Source organism: Panthera leo, chromosome B2, assembly GCF_018350215.1.
Source record: "Panthera leo isolate Ple1 chromosome B2, P.leo_Ple1_pat1.1, whole genome shotgun sequence".
In the NCBI taxonomy this organism is placed as follows: Eukaryota; Metazoa; Chordata; class Mammalia; order Carnivora; family Felidae; genus Panthera; species Panthera leo.
The window spans coordinates 90,002,552-90,020,094 of record NC_056683.1 but is presented as its reverse complement, the minus strand read 5'-3'; the positions used below and the strand labels follow the sequence as shown (position 1 = coordinate 90,020,094).

The 17,543-nt window shown below is 35.2% G+C and overlaps 1 protein-coding gene and 1 non-coding gene across 2 annotated transcripts in view; both read left to right on the top strand.

Moving 5' to 3' along the window:
- ASCC3 (activating signal cointegrator 1 complex subunit 3) overlaps nucleotides 1–17,543 on the top strand; it is a 356,847-nt gene that overhangs the window by 321,006 nt on the left and 18,298 nt on the right. Inside the window, exon 37 of the mRNA XM_042939446.1 lies at nucleotides 4,757–4,981. Within this exon, the coding sequence (XP_042795380.1) occupies nucleotides 4,757–4,981 (225 nt within the window). The remainder of the gene's footprint in view (nucleotides 1–4,756; nucleotides 4,982–17,543) is intronic.
- LOC122220791 lies at nucleotides 5,194–5,301 on the top strand. Its single transcript, XR_006202974.1, has one exon. It is a non-coding gene; the product is annotated as a U6 spliceosomal RNA (small nuclear RNA).

Here is a 17,543-nt window from a genome sequence, read left to right as displayed (position 1 = left end):
GCTGAGAGTCTTAGTTAGGGATGCATGTTACATTTTGTCAGATGTTTTTTCTGCATCAATTGAGGTGATTGTGTTGTTTTTGTTTATTAATAAAGTGAATTATATTAATTAATTTTTGAATATTAAAACAATCTTACATTCAGTCACTGTGCTCACATAGTTAGATGTTCTGTTGTTGGGAACACATACACTAAAAATTTTTATGTCTTCCAGGAGAATTGACTTCTTTATCATTATGTAATTCCCTTCTTTATCTTACTGATAACTTTCCTTGGTTTGGTAACTTTTCCTTGGTCGCTCTGTCTGAAATTAATATAGCTACTCTTGCTTTCTTTTGATTAGTGTTAGCATGGTACATTTTTCTCCATCCACTTTACTTATATATGTGTCTTCATATTTAAAGTTTCTTATAGACAACATGCAGTTGATTTGTATTTTTTATCCACTCTGACAATCTGTCTTTTAGTCATCTAGATATTGACATTCAAAGCGATTATTGATACAGTTGGATTCATAGCTACATTTGTTCATGTTTCCTGTTTGTGGCCCTTATTCTTTGTTCCCATTTTTGTCTTCCACTCTTTTTCTGCCTTTTGTGGTTTTAATTGAGAATTTATATGATTTCATTTTCTTTCTTAGCATATCAGTTATACTTTTTTTTTTTTTTATTTTTTCGGTGATTGCCCGAGTTTACAATATGCATTTAGTCCTACTCCCATTTCACTTTCTGTTAACATCATACTATTTCACAGGTAGTGCCAGTACTTTATAACAGCAAAATAATACTAGTTCCACCCTCTTGTTTCTTATATCATTGTTGTTATTTTACTTTATATATAAGCATACATATGTATATATATATACATGCATACACACACAAGCATATATATATATATATATATATATATATATATGATATGTACATAAACATACCTAATTAAATACATGGTTGCTATTATCTTGAACAAATTATTATCAGGTCAGTTAACAATAATAAAAATAAAAGCTTTACTTTATCTTCACTTATTCCTTCTTTCATGCTCTCCTTTCTTTATGTAGAAGCAAGTTTCTGACCTATATTGTTTTCCTTCTCCCTAAAGAACATCTCATAATGTTTCATATAAGGGATTTTTACTGGCAACAAATTAACTCGATTTTTGTTTGAGAAAGTCTTTATTTCTCTTTTACTTTTGAAGGATAATTTTAAATGGTGCATTCTAAGTTGGTAGGGTTTTTTCTTTCAACACTTGAAATACTTCATTCCACTCTCTTCTTGCTTGCATGGTTTTTGAGATGCCAGATATAGTTCTTAGCCTTGTTCCTCAATAAGTTGTGTCTTTCCTCTGGCTTCTTTGAGGACTTTATCTGTAATCAGAGTTTGAAGATGATATGCCGAGGTGTAGATTTTTTTTGAAATTTATTCTGCTTGGTGTTCTCTGAACTTTCTGGATCTGTAGTTTGGTGTCTGAAATTAATTTGGGGGAAATTCTCAGTCATTATTATTTCAAATATTTCTTCTGTTTCTTTCTTCTTGTTCTGGTATTCCCATTATGCTTATGGTATACCTTCTGTAATTGTTCATAGTCCTTGGATATTCTGTTCTGGTTTTTCCAGTCTGCTTTTTGAAGTTTTTGAAGATTCCATTGATATGTCCTCTAGCTCAGAAGTTCTTTTCTTAGCAATGACCTATCTACTAATAAGCCTGTCAAAGGCATTCTTCTTGTCTGTTACAGTATTTTTTGTCTTTAGAGTTTCTTTTTGGTTCTTTCTTAGGATTTTCGTCTCCTTTTTCATTGCCCATCTGTCCTTATGTGCTGTCTACTTTGTCCATTAGAGCCCTTAACATACATTAGTTGATTAGCAACTAATTACAGTTGTTCTAAATTCCCAGTCTGGTAATTCCCACATCTCTGCCAAGTCTAGTTCTGATGCTGGCTCTTTCTGTTCAAATTGGTTAGGTTTTTTGGTTTTTGGTTTTGTGAGGGTTTTTTGGGTTTTTGTTGTTTTATTTTGTTGTTGTTTTGTTGCTTTTTTATATACCTTGTAATTTTTTTCTTGATACCCAGACATAATGTACTCTGTAAAAAAATCTGCTATAAATAGGACTTTAGTAATATGCTGGTGAGTTGAACTCACATAGAACTATAGTTCTATGATTATGTCTCAGTCTTTTAGAGAGCCTATTCCTCTAGACTGTGACTTCACAAGTGTTTCTCAGTTTTTCTTCCCTCTTAGGTGGGACAGGATGGCTAGAGTGGACTGAAGTTGGGTACTTCCCTTACCCCAGGTCAGTTAAGCTCTAATAGTACCCTAGCAGGTTAGGCTCTGGTTAACTAGTTTCTACTGAGAACAAGCCTTTTTAAGGAGAACAGAGTTCTTGGGGCACCTGAGTGGCTCAGTCAGTTAGGCTTTCAGCTTGCACTCAGGTCATGATCTCTCAGCTCTATGAGTTCGAGCCCTACATCAGGCTCTCTGCTGTCAGCATGGAGCCCACTTCGGGTCCTCCATCTCCTCCCTGCCCTTCCCACATGCACACAATTTCTCTTTCTCTCTCTCAAAAATAAATGAACACTTAATAATAAAAATTTTTAAAAAGAAGAAAAACAGAGTTATCTGGCATAGTTCAAACTGGTTCCTTTCTCCTCCCCCTGCTGGAAACTCAAGTGGATTTTTCTCTCATCTTTACCATGGGTATCTGGTCAAGCTCCTGGAGGTAAATGTCACAATATTTTTGAGGACCCCTATAAGACTAGATCCTCCTAGAGTTTTTAGCTCTGAGTTGTCCACACTGATCCTCCAATAATTCATCAATTACAGCTCAGGTTTTCTTACTTCACCACTGGTGAGTCTATGTTTCTGTTAGCCATGACTCCCTGAATTTTCCTGTGTCTCCAGTTTTGGGGGCAACAATTCGTCCCATGTCCTCCCCTGTCTTATGGATCCAAGGAAAGTTGTTGATCTTTCAATCTGTTCAACTTTTTACTTGTTCTTAGGACAAAATGGTGGCTTTTAAGCTCCTTACATGTGAAACTGGAAACTTAATTTCAAACCATTTTATTTTAGACTAATTTATTATTTTTTAAGAATTTTTTTTTTTATATAATTTATTGTCAAATTGGTTTCTATACAACACCAGTGCTCATCCCAACAGGTGCCCTCCTCAATGCCCATCACCCACTTTCCCTTCTCCCCCACCGCCCATCAACCCTCAGTTTGTTCTCAGTATTTAAAACCTTCTTATGGTTTGCTTCCTTCCCTCTCTGTAACTTTTTTTTTCTTTTTCCCCTTTGCCCTCCCCCCCCACCCCGGGCTTCTGTTAAGTTTCTCAGGATCCACAGATGAGTGAAAACATATGGTATCTGTCTTTCTCTGCCTGACTTATTTCATTTAGCATAACACTCTCCTTTTCCATCCACGTTGCTACAAAAGGCCAGATTTCATTCTTTCTTGCCATGTAGTATTCCATTGTGTATATAAACCACAATTTCTTTATGCATTCATCAGTTGATGGACATTTAGGTTCTTTCCATAATTTGGCTATTGTTGAAAGTGCTGCTATAAACATCGGGGTACAAGTGCCCCTTATACATCAGCACTCCTGTATCCCTTGGATAAATTCCTACCAATGCTATTGCCAGGTCATAGGGTAGATCTATTTTTAATTTTTTGAGGAACCTCCACACTGTTTTCCAGAGCAGCTGCACCAATTTGCATTCCCACCAACAGTGCAAGAGGGTTCCCGTTTCTCCACATCCTCGCCAGCATCTATAGTCTCCTGATGTGTCCATTTTAGCCACTCTGACTGGCGTGAGGTGGTATCTGAGTGTGGTTTTGATTTACATTTCCCTGATGAGGAGCGACGTTGAGCATCTTTTCATGTGCGGGTTGGCCATCTGGATGTCTTTTTTAGAGAAGTGTCCATTCATGTTTTCTGCCCATTTCTTCACTGGATTATTTGTTTTTCAGGTGTGGAGTTTGGTGAGTTGTTTATAGATTTTCGATACTAGCCCTTTATCCAATATGTCATTTGCAAATATCTTTTCCCATTCTGCCAGTTGCCTTTTAGTTTTGTTGATTGTTTCCTAATCTAATTTATTATAATAAATATAAGTTGATGGTTCTGCTCTTCATCCTTTTCTTACCTAACCAATCTTATCCCATTCCCCCTTTCCCAGCCCTGACTTATTTCTTCCACTCATCCTATAGATCTTAACTTAAATGTCATTGCTTCCAAGAGACTTTCCCTGACTCTCTAAAATAATCAGATCCCCAAGCAATGTCCCTTCAGCACTCTGTACTTACCATATCATAACATTCATTATACTTTGTAGAACTTGTTTTTTTTTCCCTGAGGAACTCTCAGCTTCTGGTTTACTCCTGTGGCCCCACTGTCAAGCATAGTGTGTGATGCCCAGCAGGTCTTTTTGTTGATTGCATAAATATGAAGAGCTTTCCTGCATTTCAGATATATTGTACATTACTAACTTGTGCCTACATGTTAATAATGTTATTAAACAAAGCAAAATTCTAAGGGGCATGATTGGTTACCTTATCATTTTTCTAAACCATGTTTTAAATGTCAATAGTTAAGCTAAGAAGTGCATTAATTATTATACTTCTGGTTCAACACATTTCTCTCTCTCTCTCTCTCTCTGTCTCTCTCTCTCTCTATATATATATATGTATATGTATATACATATGTATATGTATATGTACATGTACATATACATGTATATGTATGTATTTTTTTTTCCAGGATGCAGAAGAATACACAGATTTGCCAGTAAGACACAATGAAGATCATATGAATAGCGAACTGGCAAAATGTCTTCCCTTTGAATCAAATCCTCATTCATATGATAGCCCTCACACCAAAGCACATCTCCTACTACAGGCACATCTCAGCAGAACCATGCTGCCCTGCCCAGATTATGACACTGATACCAAAACAGTCTTGGACCAAGCACTCAGAGTATGTCAGGTATGAAAGTCTAATACCTATATTTTCTCCCATCATTTGTTTTTTTTTTTTTTCCTGTTTTAGGATAAAATATACTTGCATTTAAAATATTTTATCATAGCATTGTTGGGAAAAACCAGGTAAATCAAGAATTTTCAAAGGAAAAAGCAAGTGTAAATGCAATGAGATGACAATTTCAGTCATCCGTTGGATGAAAATTAAAAGTTGGACTAGTGCTTGCTTCAGCAGCACACATACTAAAATTGGAACAACACAGAGAAGATCAGCATGGCCCCTGCGCAAAGGATGACATTCAAATTCGTGAAGCGTTCCACACTGGGGGAAAAAAAAAAAAAGTAAAAACTAAATGCCAGGTACTTTTCTCGGTACTGAATGAACAAGCAGAAGACTACCTGCTATTACGGGCTTTCACTTGAGATGGAAAAAGACAATTAAAAATATAAGTCAAGAGGTGATAACTGCTATTTTTTTTAAAAAGTAATGAAATATAATGAAAATATAGACAAAGATGGAAGGTTCCATTTTGCACTTTCTTGCTTACAAGGTGACATTAAAGAAAGAATTAAAAGCAGACAGTGAGCCATAGGAGGATTTGAGGGGTATATTCCAAAAACTATAAAAAGCTAGTGCCAACTCTCTCATGTAGGAACTTGGTATAGTCAAACAAGAGTCACAGAGACCATTGTAAAAAAGGTGAAAGGGGGCACCAAAAATAAAGTCAAAACACAGTAGATGTGGACATTATAGAGAAAATGGGGGTAGGTCAAGGCAGGGAGTGTGTAAACCATTAAGAATTTTGGACTTTCCTCTGAGAGGGAAGCTGCTAGAACAGTGGTTTACTAGTGGTTATTTTAGTTATATCTATGAATACTTACCATAGTAATTAAAACTGAAAAATTTTCAAATATTATGTTATTTAAAAATAACAATAACAACCCCATTATATGTTAACATAAAAGTAACATGATTTTTCAGGAAAAGTATTTTTCAAGACAATAAAAAAAATTAGTGAAATGTGTAATTAATTACATTTTTGCAAATATCTTTAATGTCTAGCTTAATAGAAGTCAGCTAGATTCACATATCTTTTTGCAATCAGTCTATTAAAATATGATGTTCTATGAAAAAAAAAAAAAAGTCATGAAATCTATGAAGAAAAAGCCAGCCTGACAGAGATACATAGTTCAAAAAAGGGAAGAGTATTTCTATAGCCTTTTCAGGTAATTGTGAATATTCTTTTTTGAAAGTACCTGAAAACTTGACCTGTGGTATTTCTTGAAGGTTAGTTGCAGTGTAGATTCTGAAACCCTATCAATGAACTTTTCATACCTTGAATGCTTTTAGGGTAGGCCTGAAATGATGGTGGCTGGACCTGATTGGTGTGTGTGAGATTGGTGAGAATATGTTGGTTCCTGTATTTTTTTTTTCCAGAACTAACAGAATATGCTAATGAATTAGAAAAGGGTTTTGGGGGGGCACCTGGGTGGCTTAGTTGGTTGAGTATCAGACTCTTGATCTCCACTCAGGTCATGATCTCACGGTTCCTGAGTTAGAGCCCCCCTTGGGCTGCACACTGAGCATGAAGCCTACTTGAGATTCTTCTCTCTCTCTGCCCCTCTCCGCCACTCGTGCTCGCTCTCTCTCTCTCTCACTCACTCTCTGTAAAATAAAATATTTTTTTAGTTAAGAAAATGAAAAGGTTTTTTTTTTCCATAAAATGAGAAGCCAAAAATGATTCCAAGGCTTTTCTCCTGAGCAACTGGAAGCATGGAGCTGCCACTTACTGGGAGTAATTGGAAGAGGAGCAGGGTGGGGGGAGCACTCCTAAGCGATTGAGACTATGAGAGATTTGGTTTTCCCCACTATACCTTTTTTGCACATTTCTGTAATGAAAAACAATTTTTTTTAATTTTCAAAAAACTGAAGGTGTTTTTAAGATAGAGTAAATGAGTCTGTGAACATGGAGTTCACTTACAAAATTAAAGACTTGAAATTACTTAAGAATCTTTCCGGTTATGGAATGCTGTAAAATATTACAATTCCATTAGTAAATTCTACATGTATGTAAAATATCTGCCTCTGTGTGTGACAAGAGGCCTGGAGAGAAGATCTAGAATGTGTCCACCAAAAGGTTAACAGTAACCATCTCTGTAGCAGGATTGTGGGTGATTTTCAATTTCTTCTTTATGCTTTTCTAAACTGTTTGAATGTTTTAAATTTAGCTTCTAACATTGTTATTATCAGGAAAAAATTAATTTTATTATTTAAAAGAATAGGAATATTTCATTAGAGTAAGCACAAACTTTCAGGAAGTAGGGAACTAAAGGTATAATTAACACACAACATTTTTTTACATCCTTTTATAACCACCACATGGTTTACCTCTCTGATTTGCCACTTGATTTGTCATACTTTATTTTTTTTAAGTTTATTTACTTATTTTTAGAGACAGAGAGAGAGAGAGAGAGAGTGCACGCAAGTGGGAAAGGGACAGAGAGGGAGAGGAAGACAGAGAGAATCCCAAGCAGGCTCTGCACTGTCAGCACAGAGCCTGACACAGGGCTCGAACCACAAACCACGAGATCATGACCTGAGTGGAAGTCAAGAGTCAGACACTTAACTGACTGAGCCACGCAAGCACCCCTGTCACACTTTATAAACAAAGTTAAAGTTTCTAAACTTCAGATACTCATTTGTGAGTGGCCCTGGATACTCATTTGTGTTTCCTGTAACTGGTTTTTCCCCCTTCAAATATTGACCTGTTAATGAATCCAGGGGTTAGCAAGGGTTAGAGAGGTTATAAGAGGAATTAAATTTTGATGCTTGCAAGTATACTTATAGATGTACGTTTTATGTCACGTGTAAAAATTATATGATTATACTAATTTTTTATACTTTCTTTTTCACCACTTAGTCATTATGATCCAAAGACTATATAGTAATAGAAATTAGCAATTTCCAGAGAAGTCTATTTCTAAATTTGCTATAAGGGAAAAGGATTACATCAGATACTTTTATTCTCTATTAGATATTTTTACATACCATTTCTTGGGATGATATTTATATTTATTGAATATGTTTGATCCTTCTGAATAGGATCTAAAGAGAAATAGTTTTCTTTTTAATTACAAAAGCAATACACTTCATTGTAAAAAATTTAGAAAAACATTAAAATTAGTCATTCACAGTAAATATTTCTTCATCCTCACAAATATGAGGCTCTTATTGTTAATGGATTTTAAATTTTTTATTTTGAAACAATTTCAGGCTTAGAAAAAATTGATAAAAATAGTAAAATGAAATTTCTGTGTATCTTTTGCCCAACATCCCCTAATTTAACATCTTGCCTCAGTTCTAATCTAGTCTATTAGCTTGTCTGCAGACCTCATTCAGATTTTGTCTATTTGAATTTTATCTCACTAATGCCCTTTCTCTAGACCAAGATCCAATCTGAGATCCCTCATTGCATTTCATTTTTTTAAGTTTTTATTTTAATTCCAGTTTGTGAACATGAAGTGTTATATTAGTTTTAGTTGTACGATACAGTTATTCAACATTCCATATGTCACCTGGTGTTCATCATGACAAGTGCACTTCTTAATCCCCATCACCTATTTCACCCAACCTCCACCCATATACCCTCCCCCACCTACCTCCCCTCTGTTAACCATCAGTTTGTTCTCTGTAGTTAAGAATCTGTTTCTTGTTTTGTCTCTTTCTCTCTTTCTCTTTTTTTCCCCTTTGGACAATTGTTTCTTAAATTCCACATAAATATGAGTGAAATCATATGGTATTTGTCTTTCTCTGACTTATTTTGCTTAGCATTATATTCTGTAACTCCATCTATGTCATTACAAATGGCAAGATTTCATTCTTATGGCTAAATAATATTCTGTTCGTGTGTGTGTGTGTGTGTGTGTGTTCATTCTTTGAGTAAATACTCAAAAGTGCAATTGCTAGATCATAGGTTAGTTCTATTTTTAACTTTCTGAGGACCCTCCATACCATTTACCACAGTGGCTACATCAGTTTGCATTCCCACCAACAGTGCTAGAGGGTTTCTTTTTCTCCACATCCTCGCCAACACGTTTCTTGTGTTATTGCTTTTAGCCATTCTAACAGGTGTAAGGCGATAACACATTGTAGTTTTAATTTGCACTTCCCTAATGATAAGTGATGATGAGCATCTTTTCATGTGTTTGTTGGCCATCTCTATGTTTTCTTTGGAAAAATGTCTGTTCATGTCTTCTGCCCATTTCTAATTAGATTAGTTCTTTTGACGGTATTGATTTGCATAAGTTCTTCATATATTTTGGATACTAGTCCTTTATCAGATATGTCATTTGCAAATATCTTCTCCCATTCCATAGATTGCCTTTCAGTTTGATTGATTGTTTCCTTCACTGTGCAGAAGCTTTTTATTTTGATTTGGTCCCAATAGTATCTTTTTGCTTTTGTTTTTCTTGCCTCGGGGAACCAATGTAGAAAAAATTACTATGGCCAATGTCAGAGAAGTTACTGCCTGTGCTCTCCTTTAGGACTTTTATGGTTTCACGTCTCATATTTAGGTCTTTAATTCACTTTGAATTTATTTTTGTGTATGGTTTAAGAAAGTGGTCCAGTTTCATTCCTTTGCATATTGCCCTCCATTTTTCCTAGCACCATTTGTTGAAGATACTGTCTTTTTCCCATTGGACATTCTTTCCTGCTTTGTTGAAGAAACCCACATTGCATTTCATAATCATGTCTCCTCAGTCCCCTTGAATTTCATGATATTGGCCATCTTTGAAGAATATATGTGTGTGTGTGTATACATATACATATATATATGTATATATATATATATAGAGAGAGAGAGAGAGAGAGAGAGAGAGGGGGGGGGGGAGATGTGTGTGTGTTTATTTTTATTTGTGTATGTATTTAGCAAGAATACCACAAAAGTGATGTCTTGCACCCTCACTATATCATATCAGGAGGCTTATGACATTGATGTTCTCATTACCAGTGAAATTAACTTGTACAATTGAGGTGATATCTGCCAGGCTTCTCCACGACAGTTACTTCTTTTTTTTTTTTTTATAATTAGTAGGTATTTTGTGGGCAGATATTTTGAGATTTGAGATTATGCAATATCCAATTTCCTATCATACTTTCCTACATTATTTTTAGCATCTATTGGTGAATTTTGCCTGAAGCAATTATTACTATTCTGATTTTCTGTTTCCATTTTTCCCAGAATTCTGCTGGAATGAAGAACTTTTTCTTCTCCACTTATTTATTTATTTTATCCATCTGTTTATTTATATAAGTATAAACTCATGAGCATTTGTTTTATTCTGTTGGGTAAAATCCATTGCTTTCATTATTTATTTTGCTACACAGACACGTCTCAGCAACAACCACTGGGCATCTCACACTTGGCTCTGGTATCTCTCTGACATGCCCACATTATGTTTTTAACATCACTTGCAGCCTTCCCTCTTCTACTTTCCCTGTCTCAGCCTTGGAATTAGCGAATTTTCCAAAGAGCCTGGTTCTTTTTATTAGAGAATAATTTAGAGACTAAAATCTGGATCTTTGCTGACTCCATCACCACCTGGGTATTTTGCCTCTAGGCCCTCTCTTTGGGCAAAGCTAGGAGATACGAGTATGCATACTCAGACGTATATCCATTTGTATATCTGCTTATCTCTGTGTATATGTATATATGTATGTGAAAATATTTGTATTTATAAACCCATGAGTTCATTCTAATACCTACAATTCCAATCTAATACCAAAAGGTTCATTTTACTCTTTTTTTATATGAAATATATTGTCAAATTGGTTTCCATACAACACCCAGTGCTCCTCCCAACAGGTGCCCTCCTCAATGCCCATCACCCACCCTCTCCTCCCTCCCACTCCCCATCAACCCTCAGTTTTTTCTCATTTTACTCTTCTTTTTAAACTCCTTCATCCCCCTGCGAGAAACCTGGTTCTCATTAATCAAAACATATTTACTATTTCCTCAATTCTACCATATTCCTAATGTCATTTTAGGATTACTAACCCTTTTTCCTACAAAAATCAAATTTACTAGCTAGGGTGCGATAGTTGTGTATTGTTCTTTTTTGTCCCTGGAAGCTCAGAAGCTCTTTTTCTTTGTACCCCTCTCACTTTTTTCTTTTGCATATTTTATCATGTTATTTTATAAACTATCTTAACTTAAAAATTTATAACATTAAATATTTTTAACACTAAATATTTTTCCCAACATAATTTCTTTTTTTTTAATTTTTTCTTAACGTTTATTTATTTTTGAGACAGAGACAGAGCATGCACAGGGGAGGGGCAGAGAGAGAGGGAGACACAGAATCTGAAACAGGCTCCAGGCTCTGAGCTGTTAGCACAGAGCCCGACGCAGGGCTCGAACTCACGGACCGTGAGATCATGACCTGAGCCGAAGTCGGACGCCCAACCAACCAAGCCACCCAGGCGCCCCACCCAACATAATTTCTAATGACTGCACTATATTCCTTCATATGAAGGTCATACTTTATTTAATGAGTCCCTTATAGCCAGACATTGTGGTGGAATTTTCTTTATTAAAAATTACAAGTATTAGTTATGATCATCTTGAATGTTGAGTTGGCTAATCAGAAGCCACATGGTAAAAAAAATCTTTGTTGTAAAGAGATGGCAACCAGCCATCCTAAATCCTCTGATTCCTGCAATTTCTTGTAAGATTGTGATAGAAGTAAACAAGTCAGGAAAAGGAAAGAATATTACAGTTGCCAATGGAAATTTGGGGGTGAAAATCAAGAGTTGGTAAAATTTTATGTGGTGGCTGATTGACAGTTTTATTATTGTACCCTATTTTTCTCATTTGATTACGTGGATATTGTTGGCCTTAGAAAGCATTGGTTCACACAGTTTTCCAAGCTGCAGCCCTGCTGGCTGATTGAAAATTATACTCCTGCCCCCATGGGACATCAGCATGACCTTGTGGTCTATGCGTGGGACTCAATGCCACCAGCTCTTACCATAAATCCAGCTCTGCTCTGGTTTTAGTATAAGGTGTTAGGCAAGTCACTTAACCCCTCGTTTTTGAATAAGAATAACACCTCACAAGAATAGAGCATTAGTTAATGTTTATAAATTAAACAATTTAAGGACTCAAGGAAGTAGGTTTATTTTAGTACCCTTATTCATAGCAGCTCTTTTATTTCCTTGCTTTATCATAGTCATTTAACTCCAAAGTTAATATTTTTTAAAGTTTATTCATTTTGAGAGAGAGATGGTGTGCAAGTGGGGGAGGGGCAGAGAGGGAGAGTGAGAATCCCAAGCAGCCTCTGCACTGTCAGTGCACCACCACAAGCCTAAGGTGGGGCTCAAACCAGTGAACCGTAAGATTGTGACTGAGCCAAAGTCAAATGCTTACCTGACTGAACTACCCAGGTGCCCCTAAATATTTTTTTTAAGTTTATTTCTTTATTTTGAGAGAGAGAGCGTGCACACACAAGGAGGGGAGGAGCAGAGGGGGGAGAGAGAGAATCCAAGCAGGCTCAAACTCATGATCTGAGCTGAAATCAATAGTAAAATGCTTGACCAACTGAGCCACCTGGGTGCCCCTATAGAAACATACCTTTTATATGAGCCATCATTTAGATTATGAAAACTCTGTAGTCTTGACAAAAACATAGTTATGTAGTTGTATTTCCCTGCTTGAAGTCAGAATGTACCATACAGCCTGCCTTTCCTTCTTATACCCATTTTAAAGTATGTATCAAGGTCATTTGTTCCATTCTTTTGCTTTGGCGGTGTTTTTGTAATGGCTCCTTTTAATATGTTACTGTTACTAGTATTTCCATTCTATCCCACTGAATAAAAATAAAAGTAAAAATTACTGTGCATACCTCACTTTTTAAAATCTTCTTAAAATGTTCTAATTTGTAAATTGAGTAATTACAGAATTGATTGTTCCTACTATTCACCTTTGAAATTCTCTTCTTGATCATGGTACTTGTAATATATATTTAAAATGCAGTAAGTGATATGACATGCTTTCTGTGCTGGGCACACCAAAGGAAAACTTTATGTTTTCAGCTTTTGTGAAAATATTACAAATAAGAAGTATCAAAAATTAAACTGACTTGCCTAAATTTTCCAAATTTGACAGCAAAGCCAGAACTGCTGATGTCTTGATTAGCTCTCTGCTGTTGTGTGGGTTTTTGTCCTGTTTTGTTTGGTTTGGTTTTTATCAAGACACAAAGAAATTGATGTTCATAGAAGTTAAATAACTATGTTACAGGTGATTTGTCAAGGCAGTCCATGCTGAAACCAGTGGAAATTCCAGGACTTTAAATCCTGATCAAATATCTCTGATCTTTTCTAAAAAGTGCTATAAGTCTTTACATTAAAGTCATCTTCAATTTTACTTAAAAATAAAATATTTAAAGTCATCTTCACTTAAATGAAAACTAAATACAATACTGAGCCAAATAGCATAAGAGTACAGGTTTATATCTTAGTCACTCCCACTACCTCCTGGATGGTATTTATAACAAAACTTCCTAGGAATTGAATATTTTCAGGTGTTTCATGGAAAAAGGGAAACCCGGGCTAGAGGAGCCAACTCAGTGAGCTGAGAACCAGAGGACTATGTGTTTCAAAGTGTGACTGTGCTGTCACTTTGCTGGGTTATTTGGAACGTTTAAGATGTTGGTGGTGGGAGGGAGGGGAGGGTGGGTGAGGGGAATTGAGGAGGGCACCTGTTGGGATGAGCACTGGGTGTTGTATGAAAACCAATTTGACAATAAATTTCATATTAAAAAAAAAAAAAAAAAAAGATGTGGTAGACGACAGATTGACCTGTCAGCTAAGGCTGCTGCAGGCTAAATTTAAGAGACCAAAATCTCTGTGTGTTTTAATATTTATTTTAAAGGACTTTAACACCAGTGCCTTTAAAGACTGTAAGATTCTGTTACGAAAGAACACACACACACACACGACTGTAGATTGATTAGAAAGGTATATGGAGACATTTGCTTCCATATTTAAATGGCAATTAATGTATGTAAATACCAAATTCTACCAGAATTATTTGGAGAATTGCACACTATCCCTGCACCCCACACCAAAAAATCCAGTGTATAATGATGGCCCATAGGCAGACCATCTTTAACAATGAAGTGATAACTTTTCTTTGTCCTAGGCTCTATTCTACTTGCTTCGCATTGGATTTGTCGCGACAGTCCAATGAAGTAGTACAGTTATCCTCATTTTACACATGAAAACTAAGTAATTTTCTCAAAATCACATCAAAAAAAAAAAAGTTTTTAGCATAGTTTGGTTATTTGCAATAAAGGTATATCTCACCATTTCCCTTTGTCCTGTAAGGATGGATGTAAAATTGTACTCATGATCTAGTCAGAATTTCTTTTAAAATATGAGAATTTCACAGCAATTTCTACTGTTTTTAAACTAAGAATTTCCACTAGATCATGAATAATATTTTTAATTAATTGTTCCCTTTATACTAAAATCACCTTCTTTTATTTACTTAGTTCCCTTTCAGTGGTCTATATTTCCTTTAACCAGTTCTAAGAGCAAGTTGTTAATATGGTTGATATTTGTAATTGCTGTATTATATTACATCACTCCACAGTTTCCAGTAGATATGCTGTTTGCCTTTTTTATATCAACTGCTTATGCTCTTTCTCAAGTTTTTTATATCATTCTAGATAGACCAGTGAATTAACCATTTACTTCCCCACATTCTCTCTGAAAACCACAAAAATTGGAAACAATGGAGGAAAGACAGATTGCTGATATAACCATCAAGGGAAGGAGAAATGCCATCATAATTACAAAATAACCCAGTAAAATAAATAAATAAATACATATATATGTATGTATATATATGTATGTGTGTGTGTGTGTATATATATATATATATAAAATACAATGTATTACATCTACATACGTATACATATGGACAAAAAGTACATATATTAGTATGCATATATTTTAAATATACATGTTTTATGCATACTAGAACAAGCTATGCATAAGTGTACTATTAAAACACATATACACATATCTTATGTTTCTCTTGCATTCTTCAGTGCTGCTTAGGTTAGGTTCTTGGCTTCTTACACTGGTTAATCACAACTAACAACTAATGGAGCTCCCCTAAAGGCAGACTTTGTCCATCACATGGATTCTTTTTGAAAAGCTTCAAACTTCTAGTAGCAATAAGCAATCTCAGAGATTCCTTGCCTCAAGATACAGAACTACCAATTCCCCCCAAATAGCAGACATCTCCCCTTTACTATCGAGGAAGAGTGGAAAGTTCTGTATTCTGCATACCAAGCAAGGCACATGTTTATATAGATCGAATTCATGTTTTGTTGCCCTCATGGAGGTAGGCAAAGGTAAACAAGAGGGCCTGCTTTGGCAATAATCTAGGGATTCAGTACCTAAAAGGTATGCTCTGGCAGGTAAGGTGTAAATTCTTGCATCTGACCTTTTTTAAATATTTGTTTATTTATTTATTTTGAGAGAGAGAGAGGTAGAGATAGAGGCAGAGAGTGAATCCCAAGCAGGCTCCATGCCGTCAGCGCAGAGCCCTATGCGGGACTTGATCTCACGAACCGTGAGATCATGACCTGAGCCTAAATCAAGGGTTGGACACTTAACCAGCTGAGTCACCCCAGTGCCCCTGCATCTAATTTTAATAAAAGAGCTGTGATTTCACATTATTTTCCTTAATGCCCAGGTCTTTTTGAACTACTGTTTCCAGCCTTTCTTCTCTTGCACACAGAAAGTAATATGTAGCTCATCTGCCACACAAATTAATGTTAACATGCTTTTTGTTCTTTTGGGTCTTATTAGTATCAAAGCAGGGAGAATTCTTTCCTTAATTGTGGGATAACTGACATGCAATATTATGTTAGTTTCAGGTGTACAGCACAGTTATTTGACATGTGTATACATTGCAAAATGATCACCACTGTAGTCTAGTTACCATCTAACATGCTTTAATAGGCTTTATCAATTGTCATGAATGGTGCTAGCCATAAATAAAGGGGAGGAAATCTATGAATTGAATAGACGTATATACTTTTCTCCTTTCAGAAAACCTTCTTCAGTTTGCAAAAACAAATCCCTGAAAGTTTATTGGTGAAATTGTTCTTTAACCCAAACTTCAAACAATAATTTGACATCTTTATCTCTCTATAAACCATTTCCAATAAACTTAGAGTATATTACATCTCATATCAACTTTATCTTCTTTATAACCCACAGCTATTCTGAAAACACATTGAATTTTCAATCTATTTTTTAAAAGATTTTAATTGATAAGTTTAAGATATGTATGTATGTACATATTCAAGTCTGAAAACAGGAAAGAATAGGATAAGGGAAACAAAAGATGATACAATGATATGAATATTTTTCATTGACTTTATTTTTTTTAGAGTACATTATCTATTTAAATTCAAGTTAGTTAACATACAGTATAGTATTGGTTTCAGGGTAGAACCAGTGATTTATCCCTTACATACAACACTTGGTGCTCATCCCAACAAGTGCCCCCCTTAATGCCCATTACCCATTTAGCCCATCCCCCCACCCACCTCTCCTCCAACAACCCTCAGCTTGTTCTCTGTATTTAAGAGTCTCTTATGATTTGCCTCCCTGTTTTTATCTTATTTTTCCTTCCCTTCCTCTATGTTCATCTGTTTTGTTTCTTAAATTCCACATATGAGTGATTTAATTTTTTAACTGAGAAATACTATGACTTTAGCTGGCTCTATATTTCCATTAACAAATGATTTCCATTTGTGTAGATTAAAAAGCATGAAAATATTGTATGACGCCAGGAGATAGAACTGCCATGAAGCAAGACTAACGTAACCTTTGAGGAGTATTTACCTATGGGTGCACTAAGCACATGCTTAGTGGGTTGTCAATGTATTGAAGAATGTCAGTGTCAATTAAGAGAACAAGTTTTAGAATTGTAGAGTCAAATACAGTTAGCAGTAGAAATAGGCCAGGTATTGCTAAGCTTAACAAAAGAAGTACTTGGTCAAATCGCTAATCCAATACTTGTAAGAAATGTTTTGATATAGTAATTGATAGATAAAACCTTCTGTATATTCTTAGAATCCTTTCACACTTTTAAATGCTTACAATTAGACGAAATGAAAAGATTATCTTTAAGTGGGTAGTACAGCACAATAGACTTCAGAAAGCTTCTTCAAATCATTTTAAGAAAAAGATGGGTGGATAATAAATAAATAATTTTTAGACTTCCAAAATTGGATTATACATATTTAGAGATCTATAATCTGAAGAGTTAAAAAAAAAAAGTAAATATTTAAATAGTTAATTGCTGCAACTCAAATTTTTAAAGGATCCTAAAATGAAAATTACACTACTGAGTTTTAAATATATCTGTTTTATGGATATTTTAAGGAATATTAATACTATGAGCGTACATTTGGAGGATTTTGCATCATCCAAGGTAGGCTGGAACCTTATCAATAACTATTTATAATATCACTGACTGTTA